At 37.9% G+C, this 25,286-nt stretch overlaps 2 protein-coding genes across 2 annotated transcripts; both read right to left on the bottom strand.

The window, feature by feature from the left end:
- Window positions 1-130: 130 nt before the first annotated feature.
- alg6 (ALG6 alpha-1,3-glucosyltransferase) lies at window positions 131-14,669 on the bottom strand. The gene is made up of 14 exons (XM_059571005.1): window positions 14,440-14,669; window positions 14,113-14,197; window positions 13,872-13,961; window positions 13,678-13,766; window positions 12,647-12,729; window positions 12,482-12,546; window positions 12,162-12,347; window positions 10,899-11,034; window positions 7,714-7,799; window positions 5,316-5,400; window positions 5,165-5,235; window positions 4,211-4,279; window positions 1,188-1,383; window positions 131-651 (listed from the first exon to the last, which is right to left on the bottom strand). Exons 1-14 carry the CDS (start codon window positions 14,519-14,521, stop codon window positions 454-456), a joined length of 1,521 nt encoding a protein of 506 aa, XP_059426988.1. The 5' UTR covers window positions 14,522-14,669; the 3' UTR covers window positions 131-453.
- A 3,599-nt stretch (window positions 14,670-18,268) lies between these two features.
- Window positions 18,269-20,055, bottom strand: LOC132161161 (forkhead box protein D3-like). The gene has a single exon (XM_059571004.1). The coding sequence runs from the start codon at window positions 19,822-19,824 to the stop codon at window positions 18,706-18,708; it is 1,119 nt and encodes a 372-aa protein (XP_059426987.1). The 5' UTR covers window positions 19,825-20,055; the 3' UTR covers window positions 18,269-18,705.
- Window positions 20,056-25,286: the final 5,231 nt, after the last annotated feature.

Below are 25,286 nucleotides of genomic sequence, written 5' to 3'. Positions count from 1 at the left end.
TTGCCATAAAATTGCTTTTTAAACATCATAAAGCAATCACATTAAATTACAGTTAAGATTCCCCCCCCCCCCCAAATCGCACATCCCCATTTTTGTTCACTGTTGGGTCATTTGAAAACACTGAAGACACTTTCATTTGGTACAAAACCATTTAATGATGTATTAAAAATGTAAAAATAATGGCCTTACGGTTTGGTCATTTACACAATACCAATATCCCACTAACTGAATATGTCTCCAAGGCAAACAAGTGAGAGAAAGTAACTGTATCTCATTTCACTGAATACACTTTTCTCAACTCAAGCAAGATCCCTAAACCTTAATAAGAGGAAATTTAATTTTCCCAAACTATTCCCATCCTGTTCTTTTCTAACCGAAGGGACTGTCCTTTCCTTTCACCATCATCCTGGCTATAGTTCTTCCTCTGACAACCAACGTCTTTGAAGACATATTTCAGTTTGTTTTCTTCTGACTCTTTTTCCTCTGCGGCTCCATCAACTGGACCTGGTTGAAATATATGATGAAGCCCAGAAAGTGGAGAAAGGAGAGGACTGAGACCAGCACCGGAAACAGATCGGGAAACTTGGCTGGAGGCTTCAACCACACGCTCGTAAAGCTCAACGCTGCCATGGCCACCAATGAAAACCAGAACTGTAAAAGACAAAGTGACAACACTTATTACAAGAGAGAAGAAGTACCCTGACAAAGGTTCATTAGTTCTAGTCAAGTGCTCAGCATGACACGGATCCTTGTAACTTGATGTTTATTTTCCACCCTGTTTCTGGAAGGTGAGTCGAGGTATAAACATTAACATGTCTATTTACGACAGATGGAGTGAAGGATCAGTGGAAGTGCTGGTGTGAGCAACACGACCCCCCCAATGAAACTCTACCTTCATCGTAGGGCCCCCTTATTTGTGTCTCTTGTGTAAATAAATATATCTAGGCAAACCTGTGTTAATGACTCGCGCTACAAAAATAGCACACCTCCTGGTCTTGAACATTCATGCAAGGAGCTGTTGAAACATTCAGTCTTCAAAAGCGCTAAGAAGAGCATGGGGTCAAGCTAATGTGAAAGCTATGAGCCGTTCAGGTGGGCCAGTGTACTTAACTGACTTCTTCATAAGCGTCGATGTCATTAACATCAGTGGTGTGGAGTAACAGGCCGTGACGTCGATGTTAACTTACTTTCCATTTAATGATCCGGCTGAGGTTGAGTTTAGGCAGCCAGCACTGAGTGAGTTTGCGATAGAGGCCCAGTCTGAGCTCTTCTTCTGTACTTCTCTCTAAAGCAGAGAGTAGATACAAACTCAGAAAGAGGAATGCCAATGAGGTCACCACATAAGGCAACAGCAAACCGTCCTTCAGCAGAAGGGGGAGCATGCTATAGAAAACAAAAAACAACCGTTAAAAACAAACAAGTCAAGATTTGTACAATAAGTGATTATTTATCCGTTTATGATACAGCTGGTGTTCAGACCAATGTAGCAATCATCATATACAGTACTTGCTACATCATATACATATACTGACACCTAGTGGCGTGGATGTAAAATCACGCAAATCTTTCTACTTAATACAAATGCGTTATTCTTAGTCAGACAGGATCAATTTACTTCGCAACTGAAAGTGTGATAATAGCAGGGCGACCAAGATAAAGTTCCTAGCATTCAATTGGTCCTGCCATTTCAAAATTAATGGACACCTAATGGCATGGATGTAGAAAAAACAAAACACCTTTAGATTTAATCAATTATGTCATATTCAGTCTGTTCAGTCAGTTTCACTCTGACTAAAATGGCTTATAATTTTAGATAAAAATAATGTTTTAGTTGATGGAAAAAGCTAAATTTAACCAACTATTTTATAAATTAAACATTTTATACTGGTGCTGGTCATATAATTAGAATATCATCAAAAAGTTGATTTATTTCACTAATTCCATTCCAAAAGTGAAACTTGTTTATTATATTCATTCATTAGACACAGACTGATATATTTCAAATGTTTATCTCTTTTAATTTTGATGATTATAACTGACAGCTAAGGAAAATCCCAAATTCAGTATCTCAGAAAATTTTAATATTGTGAAAAAGTTCAATATTGAAGACACCTGGTGCCACACTCTAATCAGCTAATTAACTCAAAACACCTGCAAAGACCTTTAAATGGTCTAGTTCTGTAGGCTACACAATCATGGGGAAGACTGCTGACTTGACAGTTGTCCAAAAGATGACCATTGACACCTTGCACAAGGAGGGCAAGACACAAAAGGTCATTGCAAAAGAGGTGGATTGCTGATCACAGAGCTCTGTGTCCAAGCACATTAATAGAGAGGCGAAGGGAAGGAAAAGATGTGGTAGAAAAAAAGTGTACAAGCAATAGAGATAACCGCACCCTGGAGAGGATTGTGAAACAAAACCCATTCAAAAATGTAGGGGAGATTCACAAAGAGTGGGCTGCAGCTGGAGTCAGTGCTTCAAGAACCACTACGCACAGACGTATGCAAGACATGGGTTTTAGCTGTCGCATTCGTTGTGTCAAGCCACTCATGAGCAACAGACAGCGTCAGAAATATCTTAAGACAAAAAGGACTGGACTGATGTCTGGAGGAGCCTGGAGGAAGAGAGGAGAGGCACACAATCCATGTTGCTTGAGGTCCAGTGTAAAGTTTCCACAGTCAGTGATGGTTTGGGGGGCCATGGTTCACTGTGTTTTCTGAAGTACAAGGTCAACGCAGCCATATAGCAGGAAGTTTTAGAGCACTTCAAGCTTCCTGCTGCCGACCAACTTTATGGAGATGCAGATTTCATTTTCCAACAGGACTTGGCATCTGCACACAGTGCCAAAGCTACCAGTACCTGGTTTAAGGACCATGGAATCCCTGTTCTTAATTGGCCAGCAAACTCGCCTGACCTTAACCCCATAGAAAATCTATGGAGTATTTTTGAAGAAGAAGATGCGATATGTCAGAATATCCCAAGAACGCAGAAGAGCTGAAGGCCACTATCAGAGCAACCTGGGCTCTCATTACACCTGAGCAGTGCCACAGACTGATCGACTCCATGCCACGCCGCATTGCTGCAGTAATTCAGGTAAAAGGAGCCCCAACTAAGTATTGAGTACTGTACATGCTCATACTTTTCAGTTGGCCAAGATTTCTAAAAATCCTTTCTTTGTATTGGTCTTAAGTAATATTCAAATTTTCTGAGATACTGAATTTGGGATTTTCCTTAGTTGTCATTTATAATCATCAAAATTTAAAGAAATAAACATTTGAAATATGTGTGTAACGAATGAATATAAGATACAAGTTTCACTTTTTGAATGGAATTAGTGAAATAAATCAACTTTTTGATGATATTCTAATTATATGACCAGCACCTGTATATTGAAAAATGGTTTATCACAATGGTGCCCATTTTCCAGTAGGTCTTCAGTATTGCTTATAAAACATTTTCTGTAAATTGCATTGATGAGATCAACATATAGGCAATGTATTTAACCTCACACAAGGATATTAGACATGGAAGTAAACCTTTAGCTAACTAGCTGAACTGTTTCCATAGGCATTTGACTGAAAAACAATAATTTGCACACCAACCATACCATAGATAATACGGCTATTGAGATAGTGTTGACAAAATAAAACAATCTTTGTGTTTGCAGAACAGGTCATGACGCAGAAAAGAACAATACTAGCTGTGAATTTTGAACATTTCCCTATAACGAATATAAAAAGTGTGCTAATGGTGTGCATTTGGGGGCATTGAAAACTCTGGCAATGTGTTGTCTCTGTATGTTCTTGTGGATATTTCCCCTAATAGTGCAACAATTACACCATCATAGAATATAATACACTTATCTTCCATAACAAAGAACATCATGTCTTTAGCTAAAAACATAAATATGCAGCATTAAAACTAGTTTTGTGAAAGCAGTCAGTGCGATTCTAGAGAATGGTGGGTTGTGTTTACACAAAGGGGTCTTAGTTTAATGGTATGTGGGCTATGTCATGTAATCCAGTGATATCCTTACACTAAACCATGCACACAACAATTAGTGTGGACAGCTGGGACTCCCCTATCGGCTACTAGTACTCTTCTTCTCGCTATATAGTCATTCGCTGATTTTGTTTCTATCTTAACCGTAAGGATTCATTTATAGTACTGTAATTTTCATTAAGTAACACATACTGCTTGATACCTTACCTGAAAGTTGATGTTAGTAGAAACCAAATGGCGATCAGAGGTATTTCATTGATGACAAGGCAAACTGGCCTGTAAAACATATATCTGATTTTAAGACTATATTTACTACATTACAGATATGTTTACATGATACCAATGCTATAATTATGTAGTTGAGAGGGCAAGGACTAGGTATCAGTATCTCTCTTCAGTGATCCAGTCACTACACTTCCTCTGTCAGCAAATTTTTAACACCCAATAGAGACCCTTAATCCAGAAACATGCCTTACTGATTGACTAACTCGTGCAAGATATATGGTAACACAACATTTAAAATCTGTTGATTGCAGCTAGTTTTATGCATATGTTGTATATGATAATATGTTAGATCTATGACTATAAACATGCAGAACAGTGTTTACCCTTGTATTTACCATTTAAATGTGATTGGGTTAGTTTTGAGTAGCAATTGGATTAGTTTTGTTGTGCAAACCTGGCAACCCTGATACAGAACATGGGGAAATACAGCACTAATCAATAACTTATTTAACTGAAAGTAAAGTTTCTAATGTTGAGAGATCAACAAATATTGCTTTTTTTATCATAGGCTATTTTTATAATAATGTGTTGGGTAACTAACATTAATTATTGCTTTGTTTCTGCATCTTTATACACAATTATAACTACAGTGTTTATTAGGTAGACCCAATGTTAAAGTTAAAAAGCATAAATAACGGTAAAAAATATCAAACTGAATATAAGTAAATCTTAAGAGGTTTCTAGTAATCACCAAATAATTATTATTTTCAGGCATATTTCCATAACTTAAAGTTATGAAACTGAACACTTCATCTTAAACATGATACTGTAATTTAGTTTGTCATAACAAATTTTGTCTACATCGATGACGGTGGGTTAAGCAAAAGTAGCAATAGCAATTAGATCAAGTAATATGAATTATATTCCAGTACTTACAAGGCTACTAGAAGGATAGACTTCTCATGGACTTGGAAGGAGAAGAGGAAAAAAGCCAGGGAGGTGTTCACCTACAGTAAAAGCAGATCAGGGGAGTCAGTGGTCAAAAATACAAGTCGTTGAACAAACACATAATCATGGCGCCACTTACCAAGGCAAGCTTAAACTGCCATAGAGTTGGTTTGAACAACAGTTTTAAAGATGAAGGCAGGACGAACAACAGAGTAAGAGCAAAACTGAAAGGAAAAAAGAAAAAATTATTTCATTGAGTGCATCCATACTTTAATAAAAAGATTTACTATACACACAAACAAAATACGATCAAGAGCCCCTGTTGCCAAAGCCTGTAATCCATCCCATGGAACTAGAGGACACGGCTGCCTGATCTTTTTATACATCCTCACAGTCAACAAGAAAGATCCCAGCATGCAGGAAATGCATGAGATTCAGGGCTGGCCTGCTGAGCACTCACAGAATTGCTTGAGGCCCTCAATCATCATTCTCTTGGAGGAAATTGACCCCATTAGAGATGAATGACCCTAGTGGGACAAAAATCTGGTCCATAACGACAGATGCAAATGTAAGAGGTGAGATAAACTGTACAGGGAAAGCATATATGTTATGTTAAACAGCTTGCCAAAGTGAACTTTCCAGAAAACTTCTCTCTGGCTGGTAAACACCTTTGAACTACCGTATTTTTCGGACTATAAGTCGCACTGGACTATAAGTCGCATTTATTTAGAACCAAGAACCAGCTTTTTTCTCTTGGTTCATTTCTCTCGGTTCATGTCAAATAAATTTTCAGGACCAGCCAAACTATGAAAAAAAGTGCGACTTATAGTCCGGAAAATACGGTACTGTTGGTCCGTGGCGATTATGTAATAGGTAGGTGAGCTCTGGGGCTCTGCCTTCTTTGATGTTGAAATATTCTCCATCTTCTGTTCAGTCCATCAAGGACAGACGTGAATAAAAACATGAACAAACTAAAGAGCTGCTTTATAGTAGAACATTAATCTGTTACTATAATCGAAAGCAACATTGACACTGTTTTTATGTTTAACACTGTAAAACTGCTTGCTTTAAAGCAATTCATTGTATAATGTGGTATTTGTGGCCGATTATTCTGCAAACGAAAACGTACAATAATAACGGGTTAAACAAGATAAAAAAAGTGTGCAGTATTTGGCTGGTCTTGTCATTTTAAAATTGCTGCCCCCATGAGAGGACCAGGGGTCTTATTTATTAAACTGTCCGTAGATTTCATCCTAAAAGTGTACATAGGCACAAAAGCTAGATTTTGTGTATTCACAAAAGTTTTCAGATTTATAAAACCACGCCAGAACCTGCGCAAAAATCTCTTTATAAATTCCAGTCAAAGGAAGATTATGCGTGCGTGCATCTCCACCTCAACTACTCCCCGAAATCACCATATATGGAACTCACAACGCCTAGTTTTACTATGCATAACCTCATCTGCAGTTTATAAATGAGACCCCAGCACCATTTAACATAAAACAGGTTTTATTAGGCTACTTGTATAACTTGAGGCTTCATCTCACATGAATATACATGATTTTAAACATATTTTAAAAATCTTATTAGTTTATTTAGTCCCATTGACTGCCAAGTAAATTACACTGTCAAGGTCCAGAAAAGTATGAGAAGTATCATCAGAATAGTCCATCTGCTATCGGTGGTTCAACCGTAATGCTATGAAGCGACAAGAATACTTTTTGTACGCAAATAAAACAAAAATACAACTTTATTTGTTGAATTCCTTGTAGCTTGAGCTGATACAGAAGAGCGTTAGCTGTTTGCGTTCAGCACATATTCTCCAAAATGGTGATACGCTGATGCGGAGGGAGACATAGGAGAGAAATTGTTGAATTAAGTTGTTTTATTTGCATACAAAATGTATTCTCATCACTTCAAAATGTTACGGTTGAACCACTGATGGCAGATGGACTATTCTGACAATGCTGTTCATACTTTTCTGGACCTTGACAGTGTATTTTACTTGGCAGTCAATAGGACAGTCACAAGCCTCCTGGTTTTCATCCAAAATATCTTAAATTGTGTTCCGAAGATGAACCAAGCTTTTACGGGTTTGGAACGGCATGGGGGTAAGTGATCAATGACAAAATTATAATTTTGGGGTGGAGTATCCCTTTAAACTTTTTAATTAGAAAAACATGATTGAGTGCACCCTTAAAACAGACCAATGAGAAAATGAATTACTGACTTAGACTAAAAATAGACTAAATAAAGACAAAAAAAACAACAAAAAAAGGAATTCTTAAATGAACAGTCAAAGAAATAATCTGGACCAAGCCCTTGCACCTGCAGATTAGTGTCCACATATCAGTATCTTAAAATCTCTCCGATATCATTAGTTACCCATAATCCCACTGTGCCCTCCCGTTATAATTAGATGTGTTTCACAAACATGGTAAGAGGGAATATACTGAGAAAGATGTTGAGGTGGTGATACATAAAGAGACAAAGGAAAAGGAGAAAGGGTGGTGGGTAAATGGATGGTGAAGGATTACCTGAGGAACAGCTGAGTCTCTCTGGACAGCAGGGTCTTGATCTTTATCAGCACATTCAAGCTGCACCATGTGTTAGCCACTTTATCCTGTCAACAAACACATGCTGTCAAAGTCACTAAACTAATGCACTCCGGACAGAATGACACAATGAGAACGAATGATACACTGACCGCTAGGTCAGTTTTCAAGTTCTTTATGAACAGTTGTTTAAACTAGTGGACCTTCAGGGGTGTCAACTCAAATTAAATTAGGGCCAGAATGAACAAAACTTTATTTAACTTTATGTTTTAATAACTTACACTTGGGTAAAATAAAAGTAAGTTCATTTAAATGCACGCAAATGCCTTTAGATTACCTATGCATACAAATTAAGAGTTAAAATATAGGGAATATTACACAACAAATAACTCTAATAAGCCAACTAAAATATAATATTAAAGGTAATATTTTATTACCTTCCTGTAATAAATAACTTTCTGTTGTAATATAATATAAAATTATAAATATATAATGCCAAAATGAAAAAAATAAATAAAGTTTTTTCATTGTTACCAAAGCTATATTATGCCTCGATGTTATTTCAGCATTAGCTAAAATTAGCTATTAGAATTAGTTAATGAAAATAATTAATACTTTTTTTATGAATAATTTATATTTTAATATTTGTTTTTCACTTTATTTTTGAGTTTTAGTAAATTTACTATTTCAATTTTAGTAACTTCTTTAGTCCAGTTAGTTCTACAATATTTCTCATTTTAAATTTTTTGTCAAGTTAGATTTTTTTTTCTAATGGTCTAATATTTATATTATATTTTACTTCAGCTTTATTTCAATTACCTAAAACTTTTTAAAATAGTTTTTGTTTTTAATAAATGGCAATAGCACTGTTGGACCTACAGCCTTGAGTTTTTCATAAAAATTGTGTATGAAATTAGGCAGCAACAAAGGTTAAAGTGAAGGTTTTGTTCGTGCTTGTTTTCAATAATGTTGCAGCTCAAGAAAATACCTTTTTCTGAAATAACCACAAATTTATGATCATGCTTACAAAATTAGCATTGACATATAAGGTAAGTATCTTTAAATGGTATGTAGCTTTTGAAGAGAAAGCACATAAGTGACATTACTCGGCATAATCATTTCCCAACTGAAAGCGCAATAAAAATTCCTGTGGGCATTCTTGGGGGGCATTGGTACAAAGGGCAAGGGTGAAGTATTACACTCCCATTAATTTTCCTGTCAAGTAACCGTAATGTCAAAAAAAGCTATGCACTTATTTGTAAACTTATAGACACAGGGTTAAATGACTGTCCTAATGCATACCAAGGACATTAATAACGTCACCGAGGTTGCAAAGAGTGTAGTTTTACCACATAAAGAAGACTACATTGCACCCTTCAGGAAACCGATCCGAGTCCTGCTGACCTTTCTGCTGGGGTACCGACATGTGATTCCTCAAAGACTGGTGGCCATTAACAGTTGTGCCACAACAGAATTAGTAAATGTTATGAAAGTTTCAGCCCTGCTTCTGAGAATTTCTTCATAGTGCTCAATCCTCGAAAACACAGCTGCTGTCTTTCACAGCTGTGTGAAGACGAGTGGACACTACAGCTGAAGATGAGACCCACAGATGAGTCCCACTTTGAAAAATGTTTTTTGTCTATACAGTGAAAGTCAATGAGGTCCACTGACAAATCATTGACTTTCATTGTGTGGTCCAAAAAATAAATAAATAAATCCATACTTGCCCAGTTGATTAGTCTCAGTACATTAAGACATTAAGTTTCATATGACGTTTTCTGAAATGTTATATTAAAATTTTGAAACAAGGCATTATTAAATTTGCATACATTTTCACAACTGAAATCTAAACATTTTATATAACCAGGTTCAACACTGTTTGACCCTCACCCCCCCATCCCACAAAAACAGCCTTTAAAGATGTGCATTTTGGGGAACTTATGATTTGAATTCTGTTAACCTTATCTGTACTTTATATACCCCCCCCCCAAAAAAAATTTTTTTTTTAAAGAGATGTGTATTTAAAATTAAATCTGCAGATGTAAATAATAAACTGTAATAAATTTGACACTTAAATATGGATTTTGGATGTTTTTTTTTCAACAGTCTGAAAGACATGTTATGGAAACACATTTAGCCTTAAATCTCAAAATTGACCAGCGAACAAAAAAAGCAGTGGTTTTGGCTGTAGTGCCATGCCTAAATTCATTTAATTTTACTTTTTCTACACCCACACACACACACACAAAAGAGCACAGACTTAGCAATCAGCTAAATATCATCTAGCTTTACTATGCTCTGATATATATGATAGCAACAGCCAAGACTCGCTTAGCACTCCGTCCGTCACAAATGCTCAAGGCTCTAGGTTAGAATTACTCACACCTTGTGTATTACGTTAGCCTCATGTCAGGCAAATGCATGATATATTCCGGGCCCTGAGCCCTGCAGAATTTTCAATTACTTCTCACAACACAGCTACTTTGACAACAGAGTTTTTGGGTGCATTTCAAAACCAAGCCGCAGTACTTGTGCACCATGTATTTCAGTATTGACTTACAAAAGGCTTTAGACAACGAACAGGACACAGCTCTAGTTTTCCAATAAACTCAACATGAGACCCTTGTTTACTAATCAGATCTAAAGGATTAATCCTCCACTGGACCCAAGGGGTTTCATTGAGGTAATCTATGAATACAGGAGGATCTGACTGGCTAGATGTGTAATAAGACAGTCTTCTATTTGCATTAATATCACAGATCCCAAACTGTATGTTTGTATGTATCTACATAGGAGTGTATTTATGCATTCATGCATGCATACAATGAAAATTGTACTGCATGTGGATGAGGATTTCAAGGGCATTCCCTGCATTGGAAATTTTATAACAGACAAGAACAGAGCTGAATAAGCATCACGTTGTAATGATGTGTTTAAAACTCACTCCTTAAGCAATAAATATGACTGATAAATTTGACCTCAGTGTAAGTAAAGCTCAAAGCCCCTGACCCAACTGTGCAAATACTGTTTTGAATGTTATCAAATAGTAAATATGCATTTCTCAATTAAAATTAAAATTTTAAGAAAAAAAAGTAACCTATTTAGATTACCTTGTAGGAGTTTGCCATTATTGCTGTGTGATGCTGCATATACATTATGGGAATTACCTCAAACAAACCCCGATCAACGGGAAATAGGCGATGAAGAACTTGTAGAGGTTGTTTGGGGTCAGACAAAAAAGGCATCCAGCAGAGGGCAAAGGTCACCAGTACAGTCATGGAGATCTTGACCAAATGAAAAAATCTGGGTACACAAAAAAGTAGCAATAAAATTACAACTGTGTAAACACAGTTGCCTTTCAATTTATTATTCGAAAAAAATATTTTCCATAATTAATGGGTCATAAATCAGGTCACTCGACTTTTGAGTAGAGACAACCTACTCTCACAGTTTTTCAGTGTACTGTATACTGGAGCAACTAACACCTCTCAGCTGTAGATATACAATTGCACGCACAGGCATAGCAGGGAGGGTCAGGCATGGCCGGAGAGTCATCTGGACATGTCTCTTCCCAGGCAAACTAATCCACCAATGCATCTGCCTCCAAATGCCCTTGGTACATTGTTACTAAATCAACAAATGCGAGACACATAGAGCAGAGTGCTTGCACTGAGACCGGCTGCAGGACTGGTGTAGAAATGCATACAAAGTCAAATTGAGTAAGAAAAAAAAATCCACATGTAGTGGTGAAGTGTCTAATAATGATGAACATTAAAGATTCGTTATTTTCAGGCATAAATAAGGCAATCAAGTTATGAAACTTGTAGCTGGACTAAAAGCTGAACACTTGCAGCTAAAGGTGTAATTATAGCAGTCAACAAATTAATTATTTCATCGTAAGAAAATTTTCATTAACAGGGCTTTTTCACTTATATGCACAATTACTGAGATTTGGTGATTATTCAGGTTTAGCCGTGAACAAATATTTAACTTTTAATTTAGGTCAAATTTTTATTTAATTTATATATATATATATACATACACACACACACACACACACACACACACACATATACTGTACACACTACAGTACTACTGATCAAAAATTTAGAATAATATTTTCTTTTATTTGAAAGAAGTCTCTTATGCTAAAGCTGCATTCAATTGTTAAGAAAATACAATACGTAAAGTCAAGAAGCTTTTTCTCCATCACTGATGTGTGTATATATGTCTACTGATACAACAAAAATATTGTTGAAAGCCTATAATGGGCCTCAACAATTGGCAGGCCTGCATTTACTACACTAGGTTTGGTACCTTCTAGAATTTCTTGAGGTCTACTTAAATAACTCAGTTAATCAATTTGATCATATTATTGGAATCAACTTAAAAAAAAGTGCAATGTTTATGCAACAACCCAAATGACTCACCCTCTCCCAGTCAAGCCCTGCTTGATGCACTTGCCCAGGAGGTAACAGAAGAAAGGCAGTGAGTGATACAATTCCATTTGCTTGTAATTGAGAGCCAAAGTGAACGCCAAGGAACCAAACAAGTCCCAGCCCAAACCAAGTCCCAAAATCCCCCATAGAGCCAGACCCAGGCTCACACTGTTATATCTGAAATTGCAGTTAAAGACTATGCACATGATGTTCATTTTGGATTTTAAGTTCTTGACATGACTGTGAATAGCTTAAATGAATAAATACCATAATAATAAATAAACACTATAGCAATTAAGGTTAAAGGATACTGAAAATGACCGTAGTCAATCAGTATAAGTCCTGGATACAGAAGGATGGAGAAAGCTGCAGCAACCTACGAGAACAAAATGGTACATTTGGACCAAAACAAATCATGTTAATGATTACAAATACAAATTTACAACATATCAATTCAAAGGTAGTCTTTTAGTTACCTTTTGTTTAGAGGATCCATCGCAAAAGTGGAAGCAGTAAAACAAAACTGCTGGAATGTAGATCAAAATATCTGTAGAAATGACTGTTGGGACGAGGAAGATTAATATGCATGAACACATAAATATTCATCCTAATTTAAAGAGATTTAAATCATTTAATTATAACTAGATGTAACCATATGACTGCTGACTTTCATGACTGTAAACTGTTAAAAACATTATAATAGATTATTCAGAGCACTTAAATGCAGCGATTTGAACAAACTCTTATTAAACTAATTATTAGAGTTACATTTGATATATTTACATACTTTAAATTTTCATTTTAAAAATGGCAGGGGAGTAATTTCCCGAATACAATAATATATATATATATATATATATATATGGTGCATGAAATACAAGCATAGTTGAGTAATTATATACACAGAAAAAGCATATATTTTAATTTTAAAAACAATAATAATCAATATCATGTTTTAAAAAGGTTTGTGGCCAGCATGCTCAATTCATAATGACTATCATCATGGAAGCTTCATTAGAAATAACTTAAATAATAGAAACAAAAGTTTACGGGTGGATTAAAGCCCATTATAATCCCAGCATTTCTGCAAAACCAATAAATTAAAGGGATAGTTCCCCCAAAAATGAAAATTCTGTCATTAATTAATCACCTTCTTGTAATTCCAAACCTGTAAGACCTTCGGTTCAACTTCGGAACACAAATTAAGATATTTTTGATGAAATCTGAGAGCTTTCTGACCCTCCACAGACAGCAGCACAACTGAAATATTCCCAGACCCAGAAACGCAGTAAGGACATCGATATAACCGTCCATGTGACATCAGTGGCTCAACTTCAATTTGTGTTTTGAAGATGAACCAAAGGTCTTACAGGTTTGGAACGACATGAGGGTGATTAATTACTTACAGAATTTTCAGTTTTCGGTGAACTAACCCTTTAAGAGGTAGAAATTACACTGTGACAGCCATCTAAAATATCTGAAATAAATTAGTGATATCAATACATACCTGTGGCCCTCATGAACAACTTATGTGCATGGCTTTCATAGCCTCTAGATGCATACAGCTCCACCCATTCAGGATTGAGCAGCTTTGCTCTAGAAAAATAGACACAACACAAGGCAAAATCAAAATCATCATCAGACCATGGTCAACTGATAAATAAAAAATATAGAAGCTATACCAGGTAAAAGAACACTTACACGTATGCACAGACCAGACTGTGATATGCTGTCAAAGGAGGATAATCAAGACCCCAGTAGTTCAAATCATTATTTGTAGTATTGAAGTACCTAGAAGAAGAAAAAACGGTTAGGCCACATTCATATAAGGCGTTGGCCTTATAAATAAAATACTGTGAGATTTAATTTCTACAATATATAAGGAGAGAGAATATCGCCAGGTTTGGTTTATATGGCCATAAACGAAGATTGAGAGACTAACCATTCATGAACAGGTAGATTATAAGTCACTTCTTGCCAGTGTCTCTGTGCTTCATAGTCACCGAACATTGGCGGTTTACCTGCACCTATTCCATCAAATGACATGCAAAAGAGTATGATTTATTCATTAAAACGCAAATGTATAAGGTACAATATTCATCACGTTTAAATTTCTTTCACGAATAATGTTTATCCCCCTTGATTGACATTAAATATGAGCTGATCTTGCTTATTTACGGTTGAATGAGTTGTTCCGAGCACTTGTAGCTGACTTTGACGTGTCAATTTTACTGTTCCTAAAGAAACCGGTGGTTCATTTAAAACCAACCTGAATAGGAATGAAAAGACACCGCCCATCTCGACGTTAAACCGAGCAGCACGCATAGTGAGATAAGGCTCCAGTTCTCCATGTCTGCTAGCCTTTAAGACTTTTGATTTAAAAAATCATAAATCTGTAGCATCGCTCATGCTTTCCTAGAGAGCCGAGTCGGCTGAGATTCACTTCCTGAAACAATACGTCAGCGGAGTGGCGCTCCGTGATGACATCATACATGAGCACGTGGTTGCAGCGATCATTGAACAGTTTGGCGTTTGGGCGGTCAAGATCTCATTTGTAGTTTTGATCCATGGTGTGATTGAAGTATTGAAGAGTATTGAAGTGCAGTCCAGTAAAGATTTTGCTAGATGATGATCCTGAATAAATAAGCAATGATCAAATAATGGACTGTATATAGACCATCGCCAGGTAAAGACACTGAATGAACTGCCTTTTGCCTAATTACCAATGCTATGAACAAGATTATGAAAAAATAGGGGGAACCCTGATGTGTTAATGTTCAACTATATCCCAAAAAATGCCTAAATCAATGCTGATCAAAATAAGGGCATAGGCTATGAGGTAAATATATCCCCAGTTAACGAACAATTTTGATTTATAAATGACAGTTATTTTAGAACCGTTTAAAATTTCATTACACAGCCATGCATTTGTTTATCTTTAAAACGGATTAAAGAAACACAAACGAAATGGAATTTGTTGAATTTATGGAATATTTCAGACTTTGCTCAACATGTTGACTTTCAGCTGCGTTACTTCTGTTTGTTGCCATAACGATTTTATTTAATTACAAAGAAAGTTTGATACAGGAGCCAATATAACTTTATTTAATTGAAAAAAAAAATTGTTAGTTTATTATTTATTTGTGTCATTTATAAATGACATCATCCCATCAATCCAATTGATTTACTCAAATATCGTAACGTCATATATAAACCTGCCATTAAGGCATTTAGTAAATCCTCTAGATGTCAGTCAGATTTAGGTCTGAGAGCATTTGCATCATTGTCCATAAATCAGTTCTGAATTGTTGCTCACTTTACAATCATACTTGAGCTCCTCAACTTGTATCTGAGCGGTGCTAGGCTAATCGTTAGCATTTCATTCGTTTTAAGATCTGCTGGATGTGACAGCTTCTTTGTGGTTAAATATTTATAAATAATAGCCTAACCATGGACAAGTGCTGATTTGCAGTGACACTTTCATTACAGTAAGGAGCCTATTAGTCACATTCAGCTCAATGACATGTTAATGTCCCTGTTTGCCATCTTTGTCATTTACTGCTTCGTCTTTGCACCCTTTTAAATATTTAGTAACCTCTGGATCCACATTTACTGATGGCGATATTCTCCAGGAGATCGGATACCTGCTCGTCAGTGGTCCTTATTGCCCTGCATGGAGCTTATGTATTGTGATTTTGATGAACTGTTATTTATCATTTTGTTTATTTGTTTGTTCGTTTTTTTTCACATTTAAAAGTCTAGTCATTTTTTTCTTGCTTTTACATTTTTTATATATATAGTTTGTTTGAAATGTATTTTCAAAGAGGAAACTAATGTTGCAAAACAAGGTTCGAAGGAAACTGTCCCGAACTGCACTGTGCGAAACCAAGCCCATCTACACAATATTAGACAATGTCTAATAGAAAAAAACACTCTTGAATGTAACATTGGATATAGAAGAATGGACATGGCATAGATAGTAAAGCATTGGATGGTGCTGGGAAGTCGGAGACTCTACACCTGTGTGTAGCGCGGAGAGCAGGTGGATCCACAAAGGTCAAAGCGTTGTTTACTTTACCCCAAAATGCTTCCGACCACTTGTCACTTTCAAAATGCTCAGCAAGGGGTTTTCCTTTGTATTTCACACGCCAATAAAAATAGAAAGTTCTCAAAACAGTTGTTGTTAAACGTTTATCTCTGTTAAATGTTACGCGTAAATGGATAAACATGCAGCCAAGCAAAATTCTCAAGATACTGTTGCTGAAACTGTTCTTATTAACAGTTAAATGATCATTGAAGTTTTATTATTAAACCTGTTTAGCGTAGCCTCTCTTTTATTCATTATTATTTTATTATCATTATTATATATTTTTTTCTCTTTTTTTGTATAGTAAATGGGCCTATCCGAGGCTCGCGACCAGGCAAAAAGCAGGATGTGTTATAACCTTGCACTCGTTAAAGAGTCAGCTCTTTCCCACCAGCCGCCCTAGAAATAGATCCCTCATTAAAACCCGTTGAATCTAAACAATTTCACAGTATCTCTAGTCCAAAACAAATAGCATCTAACAGCTCCACGTGCGCATTCATTATCGTCGCGACAGATGCAAAGAAACACGTTTATTTTAGAGATTGGACCGCGGTTACTGTAGATGCATCGAAATTTTGCACCTATTAGCAAAAGCAGTCGTTTCATTTATATGATTTATTCCTGTAAACGCCATCTAGTGATAGCCTACACTTAAGACATCATCATCATGATGTGCAGTAGTAAGCTATAAAATGAGGCGATCATATGTTTTAGTTTTGTTTAGTTTGATTTATTTTCTTAATCATCTTCTCGGTGACGGAGGCTGTGCTTTTAAAATATTTTATTAAGCCAACATGCATAGCTTATATCATTTTTTAAATGCCAAAATATTCGATGAAAACGTGATAAATACATTATAGATCAATCTGAAGCAGGGATAGCTTTTGCATACCTTTTTTTAAATAGTATGAGCGCGATTGGGCTAGAAATCTGTTAGTAGCCATATCATAACCATTGAGAGAAAAACACACCAGCAACGACCTAATTTGGGCTAATTTTAATAAGGCTTTATTTATAACAGCAAAATGCAGCAATAAATTACTTAATATGCTGTCGAAGTCCACTGACAGAAAGGCACCAGAACACTGTGCTTCCAACTATTTATCCCGTTTTAAGGAATACGGAGACAGTTGTGGAAGGCCCTGTTATTGGCTTTCAGAAGGTGAGTCTCAGCAGCGTCTTTAGCCTGAAAGTGAATTCAAGAAGCGGCTCCTTTTCTTTTCCCATGGGTATCACTTAAATATAGCCCTAACTCTTGTGCGCCACACACCATCTACCATTTGCTGTTTGAGTAGAACTGATTAGCTAGACACAACTGTGAAAGAGTGTTGCTTTAATAAGAACAACTTCCCAAACATTTTTAGGTCGCACTTCATGTTCACTTGTAAATGGATACTGCAGCTTCTCGACGGCTATTGACCTTTTTATTTGGAAAGAATGTTGATATTTTTGTAACCTACATTGTCGAAAGGGTGGGATTAAGTAATCTTAGTTTAATTTATAATTAATAATCTTATCGTAGTAATTGTTGGTTTATTATTTCTGTATAGAAGGTTTTCTTTAATGCAAAGTTTAAGGACGGCTGGCCAAAACCGTTTGTGGTGGTTGTTTTCAGCCTGAAACAGATGCCGTTAAAATTTTTGCCTAGAGTTGTAAGATAGATAGATATATATATATATATGTAGGCCTATTTTTTGAAAATAACATTTTGAATTAAAATATCCTGTTATTCATTTTAAAAAGGACCGCTGAAATAGCCTACACCATTCCAAAATGACTCAATCGCAAATTTAAAATTATAGGCTAATAAAGGGGTATCGTTTGTTTTCAGTGCCTATAACACTCATAACTGAAAATATTTGTTTGATGAAAATTAAAATGCTACATTTAATGGCATATACTTAAACACAATATTATTAATATTTATATTTATATAATATTATTATGTATCGGTTACATTCCTGTAACTTTAGAAATCATAATGATTTAATAAAGTCACTGGTGCCTGAGATGCATTGGATTGTTTTCATATTTATTAACAAATGCAGTTGATTTACAACACAATATAGCTACATAGAATACATATATTTAAATTTTATAAACATACTTCTTCAGTCTTTCAATAAGAACAGTTTATATTTCATATTGGAAAACAAAGAAAAAAACATTGTTCTTGAAACCACGTCTTTCAGAATGGGAAAAAAGGCTCACTCAGCTATAAGTTTAAACAACGAAATGAAATGGGAAAGAAAAACATGAAAATTAATTTATTTGTACAAATATTTACAAACATTACCTGTACTGAAAGCATTCCTTTTTGATTATGATTTTTTTTCCCTTAAAAAGTCTTTACATTGCTACATTGGGGCGGACGAATTGTCCAGTGCTGCCTATAGTTCGTGCTGTATCGTCTTTAAAATATATATGTCTAAAAAAATAGTTTGATTATCATTGAGAAGGCCATTTAGATACCGCTGCTGTGGACGCTGTCGGTAAAAATTGTCCGGAGATGATATTTGACGGGACGCTGAGAATGGGCGCGATGGCAGCTGATGCCCGGGATAAGGACAGAGACTGTGCGCTCAGTAAAGCGGACTGCACCGTCACGGGCGGCCGCAGGAAAGTCTGTGCGCTCGTGGAGCTGCTGGAGACCCCGATAATATTTTCTATGCTGAACGATGGTCGACTGGACGGCTCGGATTTGATGATCGACGCAGTGCTCAGGCTGTTCAGTTGTAACTGGAGGCTTGGACTTAGTTGAGAGTTAAATGCTTTTCTGTTCAGTTCTGCGGACGACAAGAGAGGCACAGCCGGAGGGAGCATCGGACCCACCGGGGGAATGTACGGGTACTGCAGAGCGGCTGCAGGGTGCGAGTAAGCGGCTGGGTGAATTCCGTAGTGGCGTCCGTAGGGATTCCCAATACTGTACGCCCCAAAACTCTGCATCATGAGGGCGGTCTGGTCCCTGAGAATGTCCGGCTGGTGTCTCTTGAAGCGTTTCCTCCTCCTCAGAAAGCTGCCGTTGTCGAACATATCTTCCGACTGGGGGTCGAGGGTCCAGTAGTTGCCTTTGCCCGGGTTGCCCGGTTCCCGTGGGATCTTGACGAAGCAGTCGTTGAGGGACAAGTTATGGCGAATGGAGTTTTGCCAGGCCGGGAACTTCTCTCGGTAGTAAGGGAAGCGGTTGCTGATGAACTCGCAGATTCCGCTGAGAGTCAACTTCTTCTGCGGGCTCTGGAGGATGGCCATGGTGATGAGGGCGATGTAGGAGTAGGGCGGCTTCACCAGGCTGTTCTTGGGCTTACTTTGCATGGGACCGGTGGAGCTCTCCTGAGCATCCCCCTTGGACTCTCCTTCGCCGGCGCTCTCGCACGGACTGTCGCTGCGCTCCTTCACCTCGATCTCCTCCACCTCATCTCCCCGGTCCTGCATGCACTGACTCTCGCAGTCACTGTCCCGCTCCATCCCCTCGTCGCCCTCCCCGACCACGTCGATATCCACATCGTCAGCTGTGAGCACGGTCTGACCGGACATGTTGCTGGCACTGGTGCCTCCAGACAGGGTCATCACCGCTCACTTTACTTCTGGAGCAACCAAAGGTAAGAGCAGCGGCCAGATCAGATGACGACCGGTGGCTATAAATGCAGGTCAGTCCCGGCCTGCCAGGAAAACTTCAACTTTAGAAAATATTTCTCCAGTCCAAAGGCTTCTTTACACCTTGTCTCCTTCCCGCTGTATTTCCTCGAAACTTAAGCGTGGTTTTGGACCGAGGAGTCAAGATGACACGTGCTTTGAAAAGCAGGCTTTAAGGACTGTCTGATAGATTACTTTTCACTTAAAGATATACTATCAGCCGCGTCACGTGACCCGCCGACGTCAGAGGTCGTGCTGTTATACCGCTGAGCTGAAGTTGTTTCATGGATTTGTCAACAAAGGGAACAACAGTAACATCGCCTCTGTTCGTCCGTCATAGACCATTTAGCGGTGGCGGAGGGGAGAAAATCGGTCTGCGTGATTGAAATCATCTCCAGAGCTGAAGTGCATTCACTCGCCCGCGCTAAACGCAAACTTAACTTTTCTTATGCCAATTATATTGAAAGCTGCTGAACGAAAACTTCTACAGCTAAGTTAATTGAATATCTTGTCATTTATATTGTGTGCTCGAATACTGCATGATTAAGCGAGGAGTTTTACTGTACCCTTATAATATATATTTCTTTAGTAGATTTCAGTAGGTAGTTTGAAAAAAAAAACACAAAAAAAAAAACACTTGGCCTACACTTGAGTGTTTCTGTAGACATAGCAGCGCTGATTTTGTTACGTGTGAAATAAGTACAAAAACAATGGAAATCTCTATAAAGATCTTTGCAGAGGTGCTAACGACCCTCATCATTGCTCTTGTTAACATATGAATTAAATAGGAAATGAGCGCGCGGGTCAATGCATAGAAGCCATTCACACGCGCACAGGTGAGCGACGCATGTGGGATATTCCCAAGAAAAAGAAAGCGGAGAGGGAATATGTAAACCCTTAACATTTCCTGGATCGTGTGAGAAAACGCTTCTCGGTGTGCTTCATGGGAACTGCAAGGTTTAATACCATACCGTTTTATTCGTGGTTTGTACTTGGATGCCTAATATTTCAGAGATTAAACACTGATGTGATTGTGCCGTTTTTGCCGATGCGCGCACACAAAACAAATGTTCGCGTGTTTAATTTAATCTCTTATTTAGCCACAAGTAATAAGGAATATCTGCCCAGCTGTAATGAAAATAAAGGCTGATGTAATTTACGCTCGATTCAATTATTCTCACCACCATTATATTAGTTTACAAAATGGCTATATCAATTTCGTAAAAGAAAACTTGCGAAAGAAAATTATTAAACTCCGCATTTCTTCAGGGAATCGCTATTTCATATTTATTTCAAAAATAGCCAAATTTGTTTCTAGCCCAATACTAAAACCAAATAGTTATTGTTAAATTATTGTCCATAATAATAATAATATGTTATTTTATTATTAGTTGATATAAAATAATTATATAGGCTACTGTTTTTTGGTATACAGTATATTTAGGAGGTTTATTAAATAAGGGTTGTATTATATTTTCAGTACACTTGTTTTTGTTGCATGACATTAAATCTGCAAATAGGCCACGACCTTTACATTTAGCCTCCTTACAATTCTCCCAGGAACGCTTGCTTGTGCTACATCTTTGAAGGTGTTTTCGCATGGCGAATGAATGAGATTAATTGAATCATGTCGTTATTAATAGCATTGGAGAGCTCAGGCAAGCAGACAGTGGCTGTGTGATGTCCCGTTATCAACGCGGGCTACTTCGAGGATCAAGCCGATGCACATTCAACGCTGCCTAAAGCAAATATTTGCTTTTGAATAGTTTTTCCGCTCATTACGCATTCGCGTAATAATTTCTACACTACACTTCTTAGTTACTTTAGTTGGTAAATATTTTGAGGGATATTTTTGTTGTAATATAGTAATTTGCCAATAGGTGTCACTGTTGTATTGCCATGTAGTTGTGTCACTACAGTTCTGTTATTCATTCTTCTTCTTTGTTTTTTCTTCTTCTTCGTTGGATATATTAAAGAGCACATGCAACTTCAATAGGTTATGGGCCCAGATCTTCGCTAAAGCAAAAAAAAAAAAAAAGGTAGTTTTACACTATTTCTTTTTTGTGAAATAGACAGTGTTGTGGAACTCACAATGGAGGATAAACTGTTTATTGAAAAGCTGAGTGGGCCAGAGAACTGGGCAACGTGGAAATTTCAAATGGAACATTTGATGAAAGCTAAAGGACTATGGGGCATGGTGATGGAGACTGACAACGTGGCAGAAGGAGCAAATGCACAGGCAAGAGCAGAATTTGAAAAACGGAAAGAAAAAGCATTTTCTGTGTTGGTGCTGAATGTGAGTACGTCTCAGTTGTACCTGATAACAAGCTGTAAGACCCCTAAGGAAGCGTGGGACACGCTAAAAGGACATTTTGAGAGAGACACTCTTGCAAACAAGCTGTTTCTGAAGAAAAAATACTTCAGATGTGAAATGAAGGAAGGAGAAAACATAACTGAACACTTGAAACGAATGAAGGAGCTAACTGACCAGCTAGGGGCAATAGGTGCGGTGATTGAAGAGGAGGACCAGATTGTAACACTGCTGGGTAGCTTGCCAGCAAGCTATGCTACAATTGTTACTGCACTGGAAACTAAGTTGGACAGTTTAACACTGCAGTTTGTTCAGCAAGCATTAATAAATGAAGAACAAAAACGAGTGTCTGCTGATGGTAACTATGGCGGTGCTATGTCCAGTGGTGCTGCTTCTGGAGGCGCATCAGCAATGTCAACACTAGTTCGTAGTGATATGCAGGCTAACTCCAAGGCAGTGAGAGCTGACAGATCCGGCTCGTGGAGATGTTACAAGTGTGGGAAAGAAGGACATATCAAGCGTGACTGTCCAAGTAAGAAAAAACAGACTAAAACTCACAAAGCCAAAAATGTAACATGTGAACATGATGAAGACTCGTCTGAGAGTGCCTTCGTCGCCAGAGAGGCAAATCAGGATAAGATGACACAACAGGTAGAGTGGTTGATCGACTCTGGAGCTTCAAAGCACATGACGTGTCATGAAGAAATTCTTCAAGATTACCAGAAATTTCCAAAAACACAGTCTGTGAAACTTGGTGATGGCAGAGTGGTTGATGCTCTAGGATTTGGTAATGTTAAACTGAGAATGGCATTAAAAATCAGTGATGTAAAAAATGTCACAATGTTTGATGTGCTGTATGTTCCCAAGTTATCCGGGAATCTCTTCTCAGTGGGAGCTGCTGTAAAAAAAGGAAATACGGTGCAGTTCAAGAAGTCTCGCTGTTACATCCGTGATAAAAATGGAAATCTCAGAGGAATGGGAACACAAAGATCTGATGGAATGTATCAGCTGGATGTTGAGGGAAGGTCGCCCACCTGTCACTGTGCATCAAGTGCATTAGTAGCAACCAGCTTGTGGCATCAACGACTGGGTCACACCACTAAGTTGAAGGAACTTAAAAAACTGGTGAATGGAGTGGACTATCCTGCAGAGAAAGAAGTTCCATTCTGTGAAGCATGTGTGGAAGGCAAGCTGTCTAGAAAGCCACATAAGCCAGTGGGAGAAATCCGTTCCAAACGTAAACTACAGTTGGTTCATAGTGACGTCTGCGGCCCCATGCAGACTGAATCTATAGGTGGATCAAAGTACTTTGTGACTTTTATTGATGACTATTCTAGATGTTGCAAGGTGTACTTTATGAAACAGAAGAGTGAAGTTCTTTGCAAATTCAAGGAATTTGAGAAAATATTATCCAATGAGTGCGGACAGAAAATAGCAAGACTCAGAACGGATAATGGTGGGGAATACACATCCAAAGAATTTCAAGAATACTTGAAGGCTCAAGGTATCCACCATGAGACAACTGTACCTCACACACCTCAGCAAAATGGTGTTGCAGAAAGAAAAAATAGGACATTAATTGAAGCAGCGAGAACCATGCTCTCTCACGCTAAATTAACAAAGTCTTACTGGGCAGAGGCTGTAGCGACCGCAGCTTACATACAGAACAGACTCCCCACATCTGTTCTGAAACAAGTGACGCCCTACCAGAAATGGTGCGACAAACAGCCAAATGTGAGTCACATGAAAGTGTTTGGTTGCGTAGCTTATGCAAATGTCCCAGACATTGAAAGAAGAAAACTGGACAAAAAGGCTGTGAAGCTTCGTTTCGTGGGATATGCCAACAATGCCAAGGGCTATCGCTTGTTTGACGAAGAAAAAAGAAGGATTCTAATTCGTCGGGATGTGATCTTCAACGAGTCAGACTTTGACTTGAAACAAGAAGTGGATATTTCTTGTTCGGAGAATGAAGTTATCATGAAAACTGACGAAAGAACCCCAGTCGATGCTACTGTCGATGAAACTGCTAGAGAAGGTGGCAGAATCAGAAAACCACCTAAGAGATATGGCTATGATGAGTTTGCCGACCTGGTGACTGTTGATCATTATGCTACTGTTTGTTGTGTTGCAGAACCAAGCACACTGAAAGAGGCAATGATGAGTCCAAATGCAAAGGAATGGCAGGAGGCTGCTGACTTGGAATATGAATCACTGCTGGAAAATAAGACATGGGTTTTAGTGAAACTACCAAAGGATCGGAAAGCCATAGGATCAAGATGGGTGTTTAAAGTCAAGCATCATAGTGACGGACGAGTGGAGAGATACAAGTGCAGACTTGTGGCTAAGGGTTACTCACAGAAGTATGGTGCTGACTACGATGAAACTTTTTCACCCGTGGTACGTTTTAGCTCAATACGTACGTTGCTGTTCTTTGCAATCCAGAATAACATGCATGTGCATCAGATGGATGTGGTAACCGCATTTCTAAATGGACACCTGGATGAGGAAATCTATATGGAGCAACCAGAGGGATACATCAGACCAGGAGAAGAAAGTTTGGTGTGCAAGCTGAAGAAGTCAATATATGGACTGAAGCAGTCCCCTCGCTGCTGGAGCAAAACTTTCACAGAGTTCATGAAGAACATTGGATTCAAACAGAGTACATCAGACCCATGTGTGTTCGTGAGATCTCGACAGGAGCTGGAGATATTAGCTGTGTATGTTGATGATCTAATTCTGATCACAGAGTCGATGGAAAGCATGGAAGAGCTGAAACTTGCTCTTAAGAAGCGCTACAAGATGAAGGACATGAGAGAACTGTCCTACATCTTGGGAATCTCTGTCATCCAAGACAAAGACAAAAACTGTGTGTTTCTTCATCAGAAGCATTACATTGAAGCCGTTCTTCAGAAGTATGGTATGCATGATGCAAACCCTGTTGCAACTCCAGCTGATGCAAATGTAAAGCTAAAAAGGGACGATGGTGTCAGCAAGCCTGTGAACCCAAGTACTTACCAGTCTATGGTTGGTAGTCTACTGTATGCTGCGATGGCCACACGGCCGGACATAGCACAAGCTGTGAGCG

The sequence above is a fragment of the Carassius carassius genome, chromosome 17 (genome assembly GCF_963082965.1).
Source record: "Carassius carassius chromosome 17, fCarCar2.1, whole genome shotgun sequence".
NCBI lineage: Eukaryota > Metazoa > Chordata > Actinopteri > Cypriniformes > Cyprinidae > Carassius > Carassius carassius.
This window is presented reverse-complemented; position numbering and strand designations above follow the sequence as displayed.

What these genes read in the sequence shown, in the direction of transcription:
- LOC132161161 (XM_059571004.1), bottom strand. Translation starts at nt 19,824, where the DNA reads ATGACCCTGTCTGGAGGCACCAGTGCCAGCAACATGTCCGGTCAGACC.
- alg6 (XM_059571005.1), bottom strand. Translation starts at nt 14,521, where the DNA reads ATGGAGAACTGGAGCCTTATCTCACTATGCGTGCTGCTCGGTTTAACG. An exon ending in AATCTACCTGTTCATGAATG is followed by an intron (nt 13,962 to 14,112) that starts GTTAGTCTCTCA and finishes TTCTTCTTCTAG; the next exon opens with GTACTTCAATACTACAAATA. An exon ending in GGCAGTTTAAGCTTGCCTTG is followed by an intron (nt 5,236 to 5,315) that starts GTAAGTGGCGCC and finishes CTTTTACTGTAG; the next exon opens with GTGAACACCTCCCTGGCTTT.